Source organism: Strix aluco, chromosome 3 (genome assembly GCF_031877795.1).
Source record: "Strix aluco isolate bStrAlu1 chromosome 3, bStrAlu1.hap1, whole genome shotgun sequence".
In the NCBI taxonomy this organism is placed as follows: domain Eukaryota; kingdom Metazoa; phylum Chordata; class Aves; order Strigiformes; family Strigidae; genus Strix; species Strix aluco.
In genome coordinates, this window is record NC_133933.1 from 56521887 (window position 1) to 56540312 (window position 18426).

The 18426-nt window shown below is 41.0% G+C and overlaps 1 protein-coding gene across 1 annotated transcript in view; it reads left to right on the forward strand.

The window, feature by feature from the left end:
* LOC141921612 (apolipoprotein(a)-like) overlaps nucleotides 1-14192 on the forward strand; it is a 65920-nt gene extending 51728 nt beyond the window's left edge. The window contains 14 exon segments of the mRNA XM_074820536.1: nucleotides 101-221; nucleotides 344-462; nucleotides 1343-1505; nucleotides 2104-2234; nucleotides 2999-3164; nucleotides 4691-4857; nucleotides 5775-5923; nucleotides 7405-7498; nucleotides 9008-9128; nucleotides 9877-9951; nucleotides 10315-10455; nucleotides 11571-11677; nucleotides 12536-12681; nucleotides 13871-14192. Coding sequence (XP_074676637.1) covers nucleotides 101-221; nucleotides 344-462; nucleotides 1343-1505; nucleotides 2104-2234; nucleotides 2999-3164; nucleotides 4691-4857; nucleotides 5775-5923; nucleotides 7405-7498; nucleotides 9008-9128; nucleotides 9877-9951; nucleotides 10315-10455; nucleotides 11571-11677; nucleotides 12536-12681; nucleotides 13871-14032 — 1862 coding nt within the window. The 3' untranslated portion in view covers nucleotides 14033-14192.
* Nucleotides 14193-18426: the final 4234 nt, after the last annotated feature.

Here is an 18426-nt window from a genome sequence, read left to right on the forward strand (position 1 = left end):
CAGGCTGTTGAGCTTTATGTGAGATGAGTATGAGTGTTTATGGACCAGTTCCTCAGGGACTTTCTGTCTCTCATGTCTTCATTCTGCCTTGCTCCTACAGTGGAGTGCATGCATTGCAGTGGAGAAAACTACCACGGAGTAGTTGCAACAACAATGTCTGGGCTTGAGTGCCAGCGCTGGGACTCCCAGCAACCTCACTCTCATGGATACCTCCCAGAAAAGTGAGTCAGACTCTGTGATGGGTTGTTCATCGTCAATGGTGGCCTGAAGACTACTCTGGCCCAGAAAGAATATTTGTTACAGACATTAGCGACATTTTTAAAAAATTATTTTTCCCATTCAGTTTTCCAGAGAAGGATCTGAAGATGAATTATTGCCGTAATCCTGATGGTGAACCTCGGCCCTGGTGTTTCACTACCAGTCCAACTAAACGCTGGGAATTTTGCAACATTCCTCGTTGCAGTGAGTCTGACTTCTATAATTCTAGACACAAAGACATCTAGACAGCTTCCATTCAGGGTGGTGCAAGGAGCTAGAACAAATAGAAGAGGCCCCAAAGATAAAGGAAAGAATAAAAAACTGCTGAATTTTATCCCAAAGGAAAAAAAAAAACCTTGAAATGAACCTCTGATAGCTCTTTTGAGGCTAGACATTTCTAGCATAGTCATTTTTAATGGTTTTGCCTAGAGCACATCTCCCATCTTGATGTGTCCATGACCAGGCATTTCAGTGGTTTTGATGCTTCTTCTGATGTTCCTCTTTTGATGTCAGTTTCACTCTTCCGGAAAATCTTTTGGCTTTTGTTTTACTTTTCCAATTCAATTCTCCACCTTTTCATTTTTCTTTTCCCCAAAAGGCCTGTTCTTGACACAGTACTTTTCCTTGGGGCTTTTCACCGGACCTCATCTTTGCTGTCTCTAACTCTCATCAGTTATCTCTTTTATATCTGCACCTACACCTGTTCCTATCACTGATGGACCTGCCACTTTCACACCAGTTTTCTTCACAGTGTTACCAATTGCTCACTTTCCAGCTTTGTTCTGATAGGGCTGCTAGCGCTTGGTTGTGTTGTATCCTGGCTGCTGTAAAGGGGCAGATGCAAATGCCCTTCTGGCAGTCTGACTGCTTGTGAAGATGTTAAAATGGAAGAAAGAAAAGTTAAGATATTTTTATATCTTTTCCTCTATCTTTTGGACTTTCAAAATATTTTGGTCTTTAAACCTTACCTGCAAAGAAAGCTAAAGAGCCCACTTAATTATAAAGCTCAAAGGGCTTTATTTTGGTTTTGTTTTTTACTATGTCTAGAAGGCACTGCTTAATTTCAGTTTTTTTACTCTAATAGCAACACGCCCACCAGTTCCTGCACCAGGACGTCAGTGTCTATCAGGAAGAGGAGAAGACTATCGAGGCACAATATCTGTTACTGAATCAGGAAATACCTGTCAGCGCTGGAGTTCTCAATTTCCTCACAGACACGCTCGCACTCCTGAAAATTATCCCTGCAAGTAAGTGAAACCCCTCCAATATTCAGTGTGCATGAGAAGTACCAAGGCACAGAATTTCTTCATTTTTCTTCAACTATATTGCAAAGGTCTTTGGTTATACCAGCATTCATCACTTGCTGGATTCCACATTTTCAATTTTTTTGCACATTTCTTTTATTCACTTCGTTGTTCTTGGATACTAGAGTGTCCTCTTCTGACTTTCAAGCTCTGCTTGATTGACTTTTTCCCTCTTCAGTTCATCCTTTTTCTGTATTATTGCTCAGGTGAAGCAATGTGGAGTAAAAGTTACAATTATGGTATTTGCTTGGGGCTAGATTCTTTCACCCTATGTTTCTGCTGTGCTGCTCTTGGCTTCAAAGTACTACATGAAATACAATCTCTTAGTTCATCCATCAATCAAGGAGGTGTCTGGTTTAGCACATCCAAAACACCAGTGCATTGCAATCATTCATCTAGTAAATGGAATCTGTAAATGACAGCAGCAGTTACCTACAGTAAATACAACAGTAAACTAGGCAGCAAGGTACATTCTCCTGTTGTTCATAACCTTTACTAGGTTTCCATGAGAGGCTTTTCTTAGCTAAGTTTTCTGTTTCAGGAGCCTAGAGGAAAACTACTGTAGAAATCCTGATGGTGAGAAGATGCCATGGTGTTACACCACCAACAGAACTGCCCGGTGGGAATATTGCACCATCCCATCCTGTGATGGGACAGAGCCAGAGGCCCCTGGTAAGAACAACAGGAGACATCTGGAAGTGAAAGGTCATCATGGTTTATTTTGAAAAATCTTGGGTAACTCTGCTCAGTTGTGCTATTGCTGTCACTCTCAGTATTGCTATGTATCAGTTGAACTCCTGAGCCTGTTGTGGAGCCCATGCTGGTATGTTCAGTCTGGTGGAAAAGGGCAGAAGGTTTTAAGTCACCCACTGACCCAACTCAGGAAAAATTGCTGTAACAGAGGTCTTTTCCTTTTGCCAAGCGGTGGTTCCCTCCACCTCTAAATTTTTAAATGCTCCATGGAAAAGTTAGTTATCTTTATATGCCAGCTCCTGAAAAATTGAATCCAAAACAAAACCTAATATAATTTAAGAGCACTGAAATAAGACTCCATAAAAAGCAATCAAAAGAAAATTCTCCCTACACAAGGCAGGCTTCTTCCACACATGCATCTGTGTCAAAGCCACAGACTTTCCCTGACCTTGGAGAAGTTTTTATCCATATCTGAACTATTTGGATCATTAGCTGAAATAAATCCCCATGCATGGCAGTAAAATTGACATACAAGTGCTTTTAATCTAGCATATCATAAAATTCTTTGCAAACATTTTTGGAAATCTTCCTTTCGATCTACAATCTGAGAAGGATTCTGTTACAGAGAGCGTGCTTTGGTGGGCTGTGAAATACTGTGGCTTGTTTTCTGTTGGCTTTCTATGCTCATGTGTAAATATCAAAGTATTAAGATGCAAGGGACTGGTTTCTGTTATTCACTACAGCTGTTGATGTGCCTGAGCAGGCTCAAATTACTGAGGAGTGCTATCAAGGCAATGGTGTGACTTACCGTGGCACAGCTTCTTTCACTCTCACGGGAAAGAAATGTCAAGCCTGGAGCTCAATGTCACCGCACCGACACAATAAAACGGCAGACCAGTTCCCAAATGCGTATGTGTGTTTCCCATTTCTATGTTTCATTGGACAATGGCCATTCATGAACTCATTTTGATTTGCATTATCTTTACACTGCAATGATTTTAAAGCTGGAAAGAGAGTGTACTTGATAAAAATAATCCCTTCCTTTTCTTCTTTTTCTAATGTGAAAACATTTTCTATTAACCTCATCTTGGAACAAACCACAGTTGTCACTATTATGTTTTAGACTAACTGTGTGTTTCTACATTGCTTCTAAAGGAATTGAGAGTATGAACTGTTTCTATACATGAGATTATTCATGAGTTTAAGTCTTTGCTTCCTAGTCTGCAGTTCATTAGACCTTTGAGGAAGGGATGGATTATTTTCTTATTCCTAATATTTACTACTTATTTATTCCAAAATGAAAAAAACGATTTCTTCTTAAAACCTATTAATGTATTTGGAAAAGTAAAAATAATTATATCTTTCATATATATATGTGCATTTACTTATCATCTGGATTTGTAAACGGTATTCTACTATAAGCATTAATCAGTGAGTAAGTATTTGGCATATTTAAATATTCTGCATATGCTTCTTCATTTCTTTATGCTGGCAAAAGGATTTCTGTTGCACACTGTACATGATAAATGATATATGCTAACTCTGTAAAAGACTTGCTTTCTAAAACGTTCTTTCAAGTTCTCCTCAGATCAGTGGTATGAATGTGAATATAATTATAGTGCTAGGGCCTGAATAATAGGCCCTGAAACAAAGCTGACCTCTAAATGAACCTCACAACTAAACATTATCCATTATTAGTATCTGTTAATTAGTAAAATCTGTATTACCATTGATGTTAATTATTAGTATCTGATCATTAGCAAAATATGTATGCACACTAGTGAAAGATGTAGCTTAGGCAAAATGTAATTAGTAGTGAGAATGAAATGCTGTAAGAATGTGTATCCAACCTCCCTTGTTTAGCCTTGTTTAAGGCTGACAACCCAAGTGTTTGGCCTTGTTAGAAACTCCCTTGATTCTCCCCCCCCAAGCCCTGGCCAGGCTTTGGGTGGAATCCAATAGGAGGATGAAACCGGATGTTTCTGCTCAAAACAAATGTGCAAGTTACTCTGGCTTGCTGATTCTTGGTATATAAGGCTGGACCCGCTTGTCATGACTTTGGATGCCTCACCCATGGGTGGACGTATCGCGTAGGACTTCCCACTTGCAGGGAAAGGTACTCCAAATCCTCGCTGCAACCGGGGCTCCCCAGCGACTGCGGATCTGGATGTTGGTAACATATGCAAGTGGTGATGCAGCTTTCTTAATCGCTATTCTCCCCGTCGTGTAGTAATGATTAGGTGCATTACCTTGCTTAACTGTATGTAGTAATAATTAAGTGTACTATTCTGTATTTTTCTTACTGCTTATTTTCTGCAGTACTGAGTTATATCCTGTAACTATTAACAGTAAAATCAGCCTACTCTTTTCACTCTGGTGTCTGCATTTAATTGACATCCTTGATCAGCAGAACAATAATATGCTTACATTTGTAGGGACCTGAAGCAGAATTATTGCAGAAACCCAGATGCCGATAGCCGCCCATGGTGCTACACCACCGACCCCAGTGTGAGATGGGAGTATTGCAACCTAAAGAAGTGTGATGACCATGTACAAGTCACTTTACCAAAACCTCCTCAGACAACACTGGTACCAAACCCTGGTGAGAGTACTTTCTGCTTCCCCCAGAATTGCTCATATCCAGCAAGCTGTTTTTTATGGAAATGTCATCAAGAATTTAACGAGGGTGAAATACAGGAATCTCTAGATAATTACAGAATTTAATATAATACTGTATCCACTCTTTTCATTTTCTGAACTTTCTTGTGGAATTTTACAGCAGGGTTTCTGTATTTGCTTTTAGATTAATATTGCATCTTTTACCTACTACATCTGGCAATATTGGAAACACAAGGAAACAGATGGCTAGTAGTCTCACACTACTGTGGGAGGGCTACTAGCAATGACAGCAAATATAGAGGTGATGGCATTTTGATTGCAACTGTTCCAAAAAAGTCTTTTCCTATGCCATGCATTTGTGTTTCCAGGGCTCCATTTCCCACCAGAGGACAGCTGGCTTTTTAAATTCAGTTCAGATGCAACTTTGTTATGCAGTAGATAATTAGAGTGCTGCAGTTTTCTTTTTTTTTTTTTTTTTGCTATGACATGTTCTTCTGGTTAGAAGGCTAATGGTTTTGTCTGAACATGTACTACTGCTTTTTACCTACTGTAAAATGTGGCATTGGACAGATATCAGTGTCTGTAAGGAAAAGACTTCATAAGTGCATGGTCTTTGTGGTCCTGGCTTCTGAACTCACAAGTGGTCAACTGAATCTAAGCTTCTTTGATTTATAACTTTCATAATCATGAAGAAAATGCTTAAAATGCAAGGAAATTAAAATGTGATTGTTAGCTATCATTGACACTATATTTTCCTTCTTTCCTTCTATACATACTAGGTAGCACATGTAAGCACTAGTATTATTTCCTCAAATTTATTTCTGCTTCACCGCAATCAAGTATGGATGTGGCCCAATAGCTCACAGCTAAGAGTCATTTTCTTTTCCTCTTTCTTCACAGATTGCATTAATGGTAATGGTAAAGATTATCGTGGCACAGTAGCAAAGACCGGAAGGGGCAGAACTTGTCAAGAGTGGAGTTCTCAGAGACCTCATAGCCATGACTATTTCACTCCCATAACACATCCAGGAGCAGGCCTGGATAAAAATGTAAGCAGCTGTTCATTTAATACTTGCTGTCATTGAGCTTCGCCTGTCTTCTTCATGGTCCCTCAGCGAGCATTTCAAGCCAGGTCTTTGTAAATTAATTTATTTTCCTCAGTTCAGTCCAAGAACCTGACCGTGCTAATTCTTGTTGACATGAGCAGTCTGTACTTCTGTGGGACACACAGATGCCCAGAAGCTCTGTTGAATGCTCCTGCAGCACAGCCAAGGGGCTTCAGATGGACACTTGCTTCTCCTCACTACTGAGGACTAACTGCAGTTGGTCTGTGGGCAACATCTCTGCCTCCTCAGCCAGAAAGAGCACCTAGGGTCATAGGTTTCAGTAGTAACAGTGATAAGTGAGATGGCAGGGGATCTAATGTTCAGTGCAAGTTCCTTGAGATATATAGCTGATGGATTGCAGTCCATCCTCAACTAATTCCCCCTCCAGCCCTCCAACTTCTGCTGCAGTCCATCATACAAAGATATATGTGCATCTGACCCATCCTGTAAGTCATTCTCTATCTCTAACCTTCATCTCCCTAGTCCTAACACATGTACTCATCACTAGCTCTCTAGCCTTGTAACATCCTCTATACAATACTTGAGTGGTTTGTGACAAGCTCTGTATGCCATATAAAGAGCTTGTTTGATGTTGCTAGCTTGAACTGGTTTTTCTCCAGGTACATGATTTTAGAGCTTGCTTTAGACAATCCTCTGATGGCATCAAATACCCTGTATTGAATTCCAGCTCAGATTGGTGAAACTCCCTCCAAAAAGCTGCCTGCCATAATTTTTTGGTTCTTGCATTTGACAGGGACTCTTGGGGAAGGGAAGCAAATATTTCCTCATTTTTCCTAAGACATGGTATATACTTCAGAGTAGAGAAGGAGATTAGAAATATAGCTGGTAGCATGCCGTTGTGTGAGGTATCTGTACTGAGCAGAGATCAGTCAGTATGGCCAGTAAGACCTAGAGAGTGATTCAGCTAACCAGGCACGCCACGTCAGGGTGAACACTGCACCCCTGCCCCTGGGACTCAGGCATCACAAAGTTGTGCAAGAGTAGCTTACACAATACCCACTTGCTCTGGAGTCATGCAACCAGAGTGGGTGTGAAAAGATCTCGGGGCTGACCCTGCTGTTCCCACTAACTGCAGTGGAAGCAGGAGTAGACCTGTTCAGTGCTTTAGAAAACCCCATCCTAGGTCAAGATCTACTTTTTGAGAGCTCAGAGGTCCAAGCTTGCACTAGTGAAGCTTGCTGGCTTAAGACAGTTGAAGAGGTTTAATTTTTATTATCTGTTTCTAAACTTACAGAGCAAATAGAAAAATGAAACAAGTTTTGACAAAAGGAATTGGAAATCACTTATCAGTAAGGAAGTAAAATATATATTTCCCAAATTTAATCTAATTTTATTTTGAAACATGCATTTGTAGGCTTTTTTGTCCCCTGGTTAATAGCTGGTGTCTTTATTCTTTGTTACAGTATTGCAGGAATCCTGATGGAGATGTGAATGGACCTTGGTGCTACACAACAGACCCAAGAAAAGCCTGGGAGTACTGTGACATTCCCAAGTGCCGTAATTATTCCTTTAAAGACTAGTGTCTCCCTTTCCTGTAACCTTTATGACAACTGGAGGACATTCCATGATTAATCTGCAAGACTGATCTAAGTGCAATACCTTTAGATTGGAAATTAAGGCTGTGGGGAAGTGATGCTCAAAATCTGTGTCTGAAGTTTTAAGAATGGTGCTTATTCCCTGGAATTCCCAAACCCAGCACAAGATGTACCTGGAGCCCACTGAAGCTCATGGAGGTTTTGCCATGTGTTTCAAAATAGGGCTGTTTCTGCAGAAATTTCCCTTGCTCCTGCCTGGTCACCTGACATAGATGTGTGTGTGGCCAGGGTGAAAAAACGGATGCTCTTTTCCCAGCAAAATTTTTGCAGCCCCTGATCACGTGGCTCTGGTCCTCTCCTGGATGAAAGACAGGTTTTCCTTCTCCAATATTGTACCATACCAGATGTCTGGAAAGTGCATCTGGCCCTAAATATTTAACCGAATGCCCTTGTCTTTGTGGCTAGTAATCAGGCCATTCAGTTATCTGAATGAGGAGGTGCAACAAAGTGTATACTGATAAAGTTTTACAACATTTTGGTTTCAAGCCCTTTCATATCCATCAACAACAAAAGCTATGCCAGAAAGAGAGGTAGTTCCTACTCAAAAGAAGGGTGATTTTCTTGCTGCTCTATCCTCTCAGCTGTGAGCAGCAGAAAATGTGCTCTGATCAAAACCCAAAAATGGAGCAAGAGAACAAGAAAGAGGAAGATGCACATATTGTAACTGTAAAAATACTACTGCATTGAAAGTGTTGGGCTGGGACTCTTAGAGGAAAAAATGGCATTTTCACATGGTTATTATATTAATTTTGAAGATTCAATTTCTTTTTAAAATTAGTAATTTTTTTGTTCAGTTGTTCAGCTAAACAACAGAAAAATCATGGCTTTTGCCTTTAATTTCATTAGTTAGTTCCTTTTGCTGACAACAAATTCTAAATTCTGTGTTGATAAAGAGTCAGTTTCCAACGGATAAATAAGAAATACCCTTTTGTAATAACTCTGAGACATCTGAAGCACCAAAAGATCCTGTGATAAGAGTGGACAAAATTTTGTTCCACAGAGACAGCGATTTAATTTCATGTGCTGTACCACCAAGACTAGTTTGAAAAAAGCTGCCAGTGTAGCTTTTGCATTGCTGGCATCTGTAAGAGTACACTTAAAGGTGTTGGGAGAATTTATTTCTTCTTTCTCTCTGTCTCCTTCTCCTTCTCCTTCTGTTTTTTTTCTATCTGACTATAGATCTATTGATGTGTAATTTGCTGACTACTGAAAAGTGTATGTGAAAAAAGTTTACCAGGCATTTTTAAGTGTTCCAGATGAAGGTAACGTAACAAAATATAGGTGGTGCAGAGAATCAAAAGCTGAAGTGACAAATGTAACAGGTTAATCTTATAGTTTTCTGAGTGCGTATTAGATGTATAAGAAATATGCTGAAGTTCCTTATAGTGATTTTTTTTTTCTTATTCTGTAGCTCCTGCTCAATATGAGTGTGGAAAATCCAAGTTCAGACCAAAGCTGTGTGCTCAAAGGATTGTTGCTGGGTGTATTTCACATCCACACTCCTGGCCCTGGCAAATCAGTCTCCGGACAAAGTATGGCCATGATTCCCCTTTACATTAGACTTTAATGCAAGGAAACTTTGCCTCTCATAGGATGTTATAGCATGTGGTTTCAGCATTCTAAACTTGATTTTAATTTTAAAATAGCTCAAGGCTATACATTCTGTGTGCTAATCTTAAAGAAGGTCATTTAGACAACCATGAATGCTCTGTTTTGTGATAAACAGCTATAGAATCAACACGACCACTAATTTAAAAAACACTTTCACTAATAGGCGGAATGACTTTAAATCTGTCACTATATCCTACAGTAGAATCAGTACTCTATGAGTAGAAGCAACAGTTTGAAGTATGGCTAGTACGGATCTTGATTGGTCCTTTCATGTAAGTGTTTGATGCTACTGGCAAAGTTATTAGCAAAACTAAGAATCAAGGCCAGTTGCAGACCTTTCCGACTGTGATCAGAGCTAGATAAAAGCCAAAATCTCTAAAATGGTATGCATCACTGCATATAAGGCTTTCCAGTAATAGAAATACTGGTTAAGAACAAAGATCTAGGTGTTTTCATACAAGGCCTTATTAAAATCTCCACACAACACTACTGTCATTGTAAGAAATATTGTTCAAGGATAGTAAAATATTGATTCTTAACGAAAATATGGAATAATATCTTTTGTTTGTAAAGGCATACATGTTAGAAAGATTACCTGATAAACTGTAGTAGAATTAACTTCCCCACCTTAAACCAACGTCCTCTTCATGCTTTTCTGCTCTATTACAGTTTTGGCCTGCATTTCTGTGGGGGAACTCTGATAGACCCTCAGTGGGTTCTTACTGCTGCTCACTGTTTAGAAAAGTAAGTATCTGTTATAGCCTGCACCAGCATTTTCTTACACTAGATAGAAAATCAGAGAAATAAAATGGACCCAGTAACCAACCTGCGCTGTCTTTCAACTCAGCGTACAAACAGTTGAGAGTTGAGCCAAGTCTATCCATCATTCATTAAAGCAGAGTTTTGACTGAAGAAATGAAGAGTGACAGTGATAACTTTCGCTGACTTGATTTCATATGCCATAATAAGGGATTTAGAAATTATGCTTATGCCAAAACTGGCTTTATTTTTCTGTCTTTGACAGAACAAGGTGCCAAATGACATCATAAGTGGTCTATGTCCTGGGTGTGTGTCTGTCAGGTCACCATCTGCAATCATGTCTAATAGGTCCTCACGGCCATCTGCGTATAAAGTATACCTTGGATTACACAAAGAGCGAGCATTGGAGGCATCAGTGCAAAAACGAGATGTGGAGAAATTGTTCAAGGAGCCACACAGGACGGACATTGCTCTGCTAAAACTGAGCAGGTACCCTTTTCATCTGAAGCGTTCCTTCATTCTGACGGGACAAGTTGGCTAATTATTGGTTGCTGGTGTCATGGAAATGCGTGTTTCTGTACACACTGTGTCCAATCAGCGATTTAAGACTCTCTCTTTCTTCCCTTTCTGCAGAAGCTCCAGTGGAAACCAAGGTGATTCAGCTGCAGGGCTTCAGAAAGGGAAAGGGCTGCCTTGGGAGGGGAGGAGGGCTAGGGACAGTGACACAGGCTGGCAACATGCTGGGTGCCAGCTGCTAGGAGGTGAGGCAGAGGCAGCAGAGTAGGAGGAGGTAATGTCTAGAGGAGCTTTCAGTCTGTGTTTCTACATGCTTCTACCTTGATAAGGTAATGAGGATTGAAAGCTGCAATATTAGCATGATGTTACCCCACATGGTTTCCATGCTGTGATGGGGAGATTTCTTCCTCCAGCAGGTCTGTCCAGTGCACAGGCAAACAGTATGCACATTTGATGCAATATCCAGTATGGCCCTTCTTGCATCTGTTTCCATTCATCTGAAGCTCTCGCTGAGGCACTGTGCAATCAAAAAGAATACATGCATACAGCTGCAAGCAGATGTGAAGATATGGTGCTTGGGGTCAACACAATTAATGTGGCTTCTTAATTGAGCCTAGCCTTAGCTGCATCCAAAGGCAAGTCAGACTGACTTGGGTTCTGCTGTGTGCTAAGTGTCCAGTTTGAAAGTGATTTATAAATAGTCAGACTGGATGCAGACAGAGCAAGCTGACATCTGTGTATTAAATGCCACTAATTCATACCCCTAAGTAGCTTTGCAGTTAGGTTTTGTTGGCTATGCATTAGCCTAAGTGAAGGCATTCTCTTGGATTTATGCTAGTAATTTTAGTATCAAAACCCTCTAACTGTTCTCCATTTCAGATCTTTTCCTTTTGTGTATCACATTCTGAGAGATTAGAGTCTAAAACAAAAGCAGTTCTGCACATCAGAAAAACCCTTTACCTGAAGTTCAGGATTTCAAAGAAAAAAGGTTGACTGTATATAAAATCTTTTTAGAAACCTGAAGGTGGTATCAGAGATAACTGTGCTAATGATTGTTCCTGTATGAGTCTCTTGTTTGTTTCTTTCAGCCCAGCAATCATCAATAATCATGTAATACCAGTTTGTTTGCCAAAAGAAAATGCTGTGTTAGGAGGAAGAGAGGAGTGCTATGTGACGGGCTGGGGTGATACAAGAGGTGAGACAGCGTTAACACATCTGAAAGCTCTGTGTTTGGAGGTTGGTATATACTTGTATCCAAAGTGTATTCTCTTTGTGCCAAAAACACCCCACACAAGCTTCCATGCATACATATTTCATCAAAATTCATCAGGTACTGTCATTCTTTCTGCTGTCTCCCTCCGATTTAGATTCTCCTAAATCACTCAGAGCCATGTAAACTGAAACCCCCTAAACCAATACTAAAAGAGGAGAATCAGACCTAAGGAGCTGTTCTTATCTCTCGATCCACTCTGCTTTTCCTCAAAGTGGGCTTTTATGCAGTCAGAACGAAAATTTTTCTAGATCCAGATTATTTCTTAATCACATGAGGGTGAGTTTCCTCATCCTCTTGAATGATTTTTAATCCCAACCAGCCTGGTTCAGAAGATGTCATACAAATATAAACATAACTCTCATTTTCAAAACCTCTCACTCTGTCTTGGTTAAGAAGGGCATCAACACCTTCTCTGCTTCATTGTTTCTGCCCATCATGTCATTTTCAACTGTTTACTTCCTACCTCCTTTTTTTCCACAGAGAAGAAAACTCACATACAGAGAAATAAAATGGCTTGGGAATGACTCCCACAAATATCAGTGGGTACTGGATCCATATTGTGGGAGCAGGAAGGTCAATCAGTGCAGTGTGGGTTTTGATGGGTGGTAGAGGGTGATAAGTACCATGATGCTGATAATGCTTACTGCATGGAAAGTATATGCATAGTGCATAAACACTATGCTTATTCTACTGCTTATCCATATCTCGATTTTCATTTTGTGAAGATGTTCATTTACCTTTGTCATTTATTGTGTTTTGGTTTTATTTTTATTTGCAAAGGAACTGGTGGTGATGGCTTCTTAAAGGAAACTGGTTTCCCTGTAATCGAGAATAAAATATGCAACCGCCCTGAATTTTTGAATGGTAGAGTCAAAAACCATGAGCTCTGTGCTGGGAATATTCATGGTGGCACAGATAGCTGCCAGGTAAGGAACTCTGTGAGCATCAGAGTTGATTATAAGCACATTCAAATCAAATAGTTCTTTGCTTTCTGGGCTTTAGAAGCTCAAAATTAGTCTTGGGATGTTGCCACACCACATGGCACATAGATTCTGCTCTTCCCTTGCTCCCTTGTCTGCTGCTAGGAAGTGGGGCAGGTGATTTTTCAGATAAGCCTGAACTATCAAGCACATGGCAATATACAGCTGCCTGAGCCAGGTGTATGGAAGCCAATTCAGAATGACTAACGGTCTGATTTTTTCCCCAAGACCACTTTGCTTGCCTCGGCTAGACTAGCTCCAATATCCAGGCTAGCTCAGTTAACAACCTGAGACATTTCAGATAGCAAAGAACAATGCAGTGGAGTCTGCCATGCAGGCATACCATGGGCCAAAGGAAGTACTAATTTCCAAGTGTCAGTGCCTGTGCCTGTGAAAATCACACTGGGCAAGGCAAAATGCATGCTGGACTTCTTTTTTGATGAAAAGGAAGAATATGGTTGGCAATAGCTCATCTCACAAGTGTGGTATGAAGGTTTTTTCCAGAAATCTAGGTTTTGAAATTGAATTCTTCATTTTCTTTAAATACATGAAAGGGCTCAGAAAAGCTTAACATACTGCATCAAGATGGAGACTTTCCTCCCTGAAAAGCTAGAGATGACTGTGAAGAAGTGTGGAAACAGCAGACTGCCTGCCCCAGCCAGCAGGTCAACACCATTGCTAATAACAGCACAGATACTCTATGCACGCACTGGGATGGGCAAGCAGGCCCTTGAGGGGTGTGCACTCATGTCTTAAGACATATGGTTTGAATGCATTCATTCACTTGGTCTTGGATGACCTAGTAACAACGGGGGGCTGTAAAGACCTCAGAGAAGAGACTGAGGGAGAAAATGCAGTTTAAGTTACTAAAGGCAATCAGATTCCTTCTCACCAAATCCCCTTACTTCAAAAATAAATGTCATACTTGGATGATGGGATGGGATGAGATAACTTTACTACAGTGTTCAACAACATGCATAGAGAACTCTTCTCTGGCTAGAGCTCCAGTGTTTTCTTATAACTTGTGTGCTCCTCACATGCAAGAAGTACTCCTGTTTCTGTACCTCCTGTGAGAAGGCCACTCTTGCACATGGGGTTATCTGTGAAGGAATCATCCTGTTCTTTTTCTGTTTAGGGGGACAGTGGAGGACCTCTAGTCTGTCTGGACCAAGATAAATTTGTGCAACATGGAGTCACCTCTTGGGGTCTTGGCTGTGCGCAGCCCATGAAACCTGGTGTTTACGTTCGAGTTTCCAATTATATTCCCTGGATTAAGAGTATAATGGAAAACAACTGATCCTGAGTATGGACTGCCCTCTCCTGGAAAGCAGTATACGTGTTAGAAATACAAGATTCCAAGTGCAATATTAAACTACAATCATTCATAAGAAAGTAAAATAAATATGATCATCCATCTTAAATTACTATAAATTAACCATTATTGCCAAGAAACCCAACTGATGGTGTGTTACCCTCTTTCTTTATGTTCTGTGGTTTTCTATGTTTGACAATAGACTTACCTGCCTCTGAAGTCCATGTCACAAATCCCAACCTCAACTGTAACTGGACATCTGCATTTCAATCTTATATTAGGCTCCACAATGACTTTTTCTTCTAAGTGTGACTTTCCCAAGTTGTGCTTCCAGCAAATGAAGAAAGGAGAATACTTCTCATTTTCTATGAGTTTTCTGAGCCTCTTACCAATTTAATGATACAAACCAAAGAAGAATCTTACTTTACATGTTTTATATGCATGTGAAGTTTTATTAGATATGTGCAATAGCATTAAATACACAGGATTAAAGCAAAAAGAAGCAAACACATTTGGTTTGTATTTTCATATTTTTTTATTGACATGGAAATCTGTGTGTCAGCAAAAGTACAAATATTGCATCAGAGATATAAAACAGTGAATAAAAAATAGCCTCACCCTGAAGTTAGTCCATAGTGAAGACAGAGAAATAACTGTCAATCATTACAGCAAGTAATGATAATGTGTCTAACATTATAAAATTTTGTTGTCCATAGTACACATCCTGTTTCACTATATAACTTTATCCCACTATATAACTGTTACATGTACATTTTTCTTCTCTAAAAGAAAATGATGTACACATGCCTGTGAGTATGGGAAGTGATATCCTAGACATTTAGAGATGCTCTCCAGGGAAAGCTTGGCTCACGCTCACCGCAGTGAAACACTTGCTAACTATGAACCCCTGCTCTCATCCTGCACCACTTGCACATCAGCTAGGGAGCACCTCACAGACACCTGGGGACCCCCAGCTCTTTATGGTCTCCTTCCTGCATCCTCAGGGTGAGCTAGTGTACCCCAAGTAACACAGCTACTTCCTGGGCTGGGATTGTCTTGCCCACTTTCTGCAGTGCAGAGGTCCACTCCCACACATGCCAAGCTGCATGTCATTTAATTTAAATTGCTTTTTTTTTTTAACATGCATATATATACAGAAGGGATGGGTTGCATCCTGGGAGTTCTTTTTTTTCTCCCATAGGCTACAAAGGGAGATACAAGCTATAAAACAGTTAGGTGTCTGGGTGATTTTATTTCAGCTTCTACACCTGGAGTCTAATTCTGGGAGAAGCAATGACCTCAGAGCATTGCCTTCCTGAGCAGGAACAGCACTGCTAAAGCACTCCCCACCCACCTTTCTGGTTGTGAGGGATTCACTGGGCACAGATACTCTCCTGCATATTTTCTGTATCTATTTATTTGGATCATGAAGTCAGCCAAGAAATACTCACAGTACTTCCCTGACAACAGAAATTCTGTGTTGAGATTGGTCTTTGATTTATAAAGCTCTTCAGATGTGAACGCTTACAGGCATGGTTAATACCTGGCTTGTAGGCAGACAAACCCCCTCCTGCTGACCTTGCCAAACCTCCTCGAGACACCTGGACACACCTGAGCAGCTACAGAAGTCCCACCTCATAACCTCTTAAAGTGTGTAAATTGTGATCTTTTCCTTCTGCAAGAGTAGAAGTGGCAGTAAAAACTGCCACTGATCACTAACCACTTGCACAGGCTAGATGAAGTAACAAGGCAAATTGGGTGGCAGCAGCAGCGCATTCACTCATTTGTTGGTCTGGGAAATCTCTTTGTAGGCAGAAAGAACACAGCTCCTGGGTTTCTGGGGTCATGTTGAACGTGTGTCTTTGGGGGTAGTAAGGTGATCCTTTGTCTGTTATGCACATCACATCTCTCACTAAGCCTCTGAAGTATAACACATGCAAGACAACTAAAGCTGTCAGTGTCTGGCCCCTCCTGAAGAGATGCCTCTCACTGATGTGGGTCACAACACCCTTTTTAGTGTCAACCCATGCAGTTTAGAAGAACTTCTTCGTCACCTGAGAAGTTTGTAGGACTTTCGTGTAAGGCTCAATGTATTAAGTGGTTTGAGGCACATATGAATCTATAATAATTCTTTTTAAACAAGCAGCCCATCCAGTGGTCTGCACAACCCTGGCTGGTTTCCCCCAGGCTTCTCCCTTGCTGAAGTTCTCCCTCTGCTTCCAGCACCTCGTCTGTCCTCTCTCACCACAACAGTATAATCCCAGTCACCAAACCCACTTCACAACATTCATGAGGCAACCCAGTCTCACAGAAGATGGGAGGATTTGCCATTTTACAAAATCCCCCTGTTAGGGGTAAGAGATAGCACAGGAGCCATTATGAAATATAAACTCTACCTGAAGTTGTTAAGTACTATCATATTAGAAGTCAGAACATATACACAGGTTTTTTCCTGCTGTCCTTTACATATGAATTTTTAGAAAATAAATGCATCCAAACTTCTGACACTGCTCCTAGCCATTTTACATACTGAAATATTTCACTTATATTCTCTTCTGAGCAACATATGATGCTATGCAAAACAAAGAACAGTCTGAAAGGTCAGAAACAAGTCTTTGTGTCTCTCACTTCTCAACACATTTTAGTTGTCCACAAAGAGAAGTGGCTGGCAAATAATATTGACATTTCTTTGGCAAGCTGTAGCTTTAAATGACCTCCATAGTCCTTCTCAGACCAACTAAAGAAACCAATTAAAAAATCTAAATTTCAAAAAGAAGGAATATTAAAAGGAAGAAGGAGGCTCAACTCATACAGCATCGCATCTGGTTGCCTCACCCTGCCTCTCCGAGGGCTGTGCCTGTGGTGCAATGAAGTCAGGGCTGAGCTCTGTGGCCAGGCACCCGTGGTCCCACCTTGCGCTGAGACAGGTCACCTGAACAGTGCAAGCCCACAGCTTCCAGTTCAGGTCTGGTCTCAGCCAGCCAGCTCCAGGGAGCTTACAGCTATTTGCAGACCACACTGTGTAGGAGGAGTTTTCTCCCTGCAGCCGTAGCTCCAGTTTTGGGTTGTCCTCTAGCTATTGCCAGTTAGACAGATATATTATGAAATGCTTGTTTAGTTTCATATCTTTCGATCACTACTGACTTTTGCTAAGCATCCCATTGACCTTTAACTATGCCTCAGAGGAAGTTAGAAAGACAGCCCTTTATCGCTAACTGCTCAAAGTATGCAAATATTAGATAGAGATTACTAGTAAAGGTCTTGTTTTCCTCCAGCAGGGTTGGCGGTATGGGCAGTTGCTGGGAAAAGGCAGGGAGAGTTGGGAACTGTTGAAATGCACAGTATACTCCACACCGTAGGAAATCCCCCTGTGCAGGCACCTGCCTCTATGTGCTCTTAAGACGGTGAGAGTGGAGCAGTAGTCATTCAGCAGCACTGACTGTAATGTTAGCACCACTCATTTGTGGTATGAACCTTCAAAACTCAGCCCTATATTTGCTTATGCCAAATATGTTATTTTCTGAGCTTATAAGGCACTTTACAAGAGCTCATTGGCTTTCTTTTTTTTATTTAATTCTCTGTTGGTAACAGGATATCTTTTGAACACCACATCTTTTCAAGTCTTTCACTGTAAGAAGTCTACTGTTTACTGGTCAGTGGCCAGGACCCAGTGCTTGATGAAGAAGGTCTTACAGTTCAAAAGGAAGGCAGGCTGTCCCTGCTATCTGCTTGCAAGGGAGAGAAGGCAGAAGCCCTTCCCTTAGAGATACGGGGAATCCTGGCCAGGCAACAGGACAACAGGGTGTCACATGAACCCCAGCTGGGTCTGGGGGAGGCACTAATAGGCAGCAGGACAATCGGACCTGCAGAGCTAATGCTCTGCATAGGATGTGACACCTACATAAAGGCCTGGGAAGGCGAGGAGAAGGAGGACTGCTGACACATTTCAGAAAGCCCTTGAAGAGGGAGGGAAGCAGGGCTTCTGTGGCAGAGGCTTGCTGGGGGAGAGGATAAGACCAGGGCAAAGGTGTCCTGATGCACGCCTCTGATTCCCACCCCTCCCAACCAGAGAAAGAGCCACCCCAATCATCATCCTCCTTCCTGCACCACCAGATCTTCTATTTGTCCAGATTCTCCAGGGGCAAAGGAGAACAGGTTGAAATACTCATCCTCTCCTCCTCAAATTCATCTAAATCTTGAACATGCAGTACCGTTTCAAATCCAAAGGTACATGCTAACAATAGAAATAAACATATGGCTCAAATATATAAAGAAATAAATAAGAGCTCACTGAGCTGGATAGTGCATCTTTTTAAATCTGTTCTGTTCTCTACCAAGAACTACAGAGTGCTCCCTTCCTGCAAACAACATACTCAGAA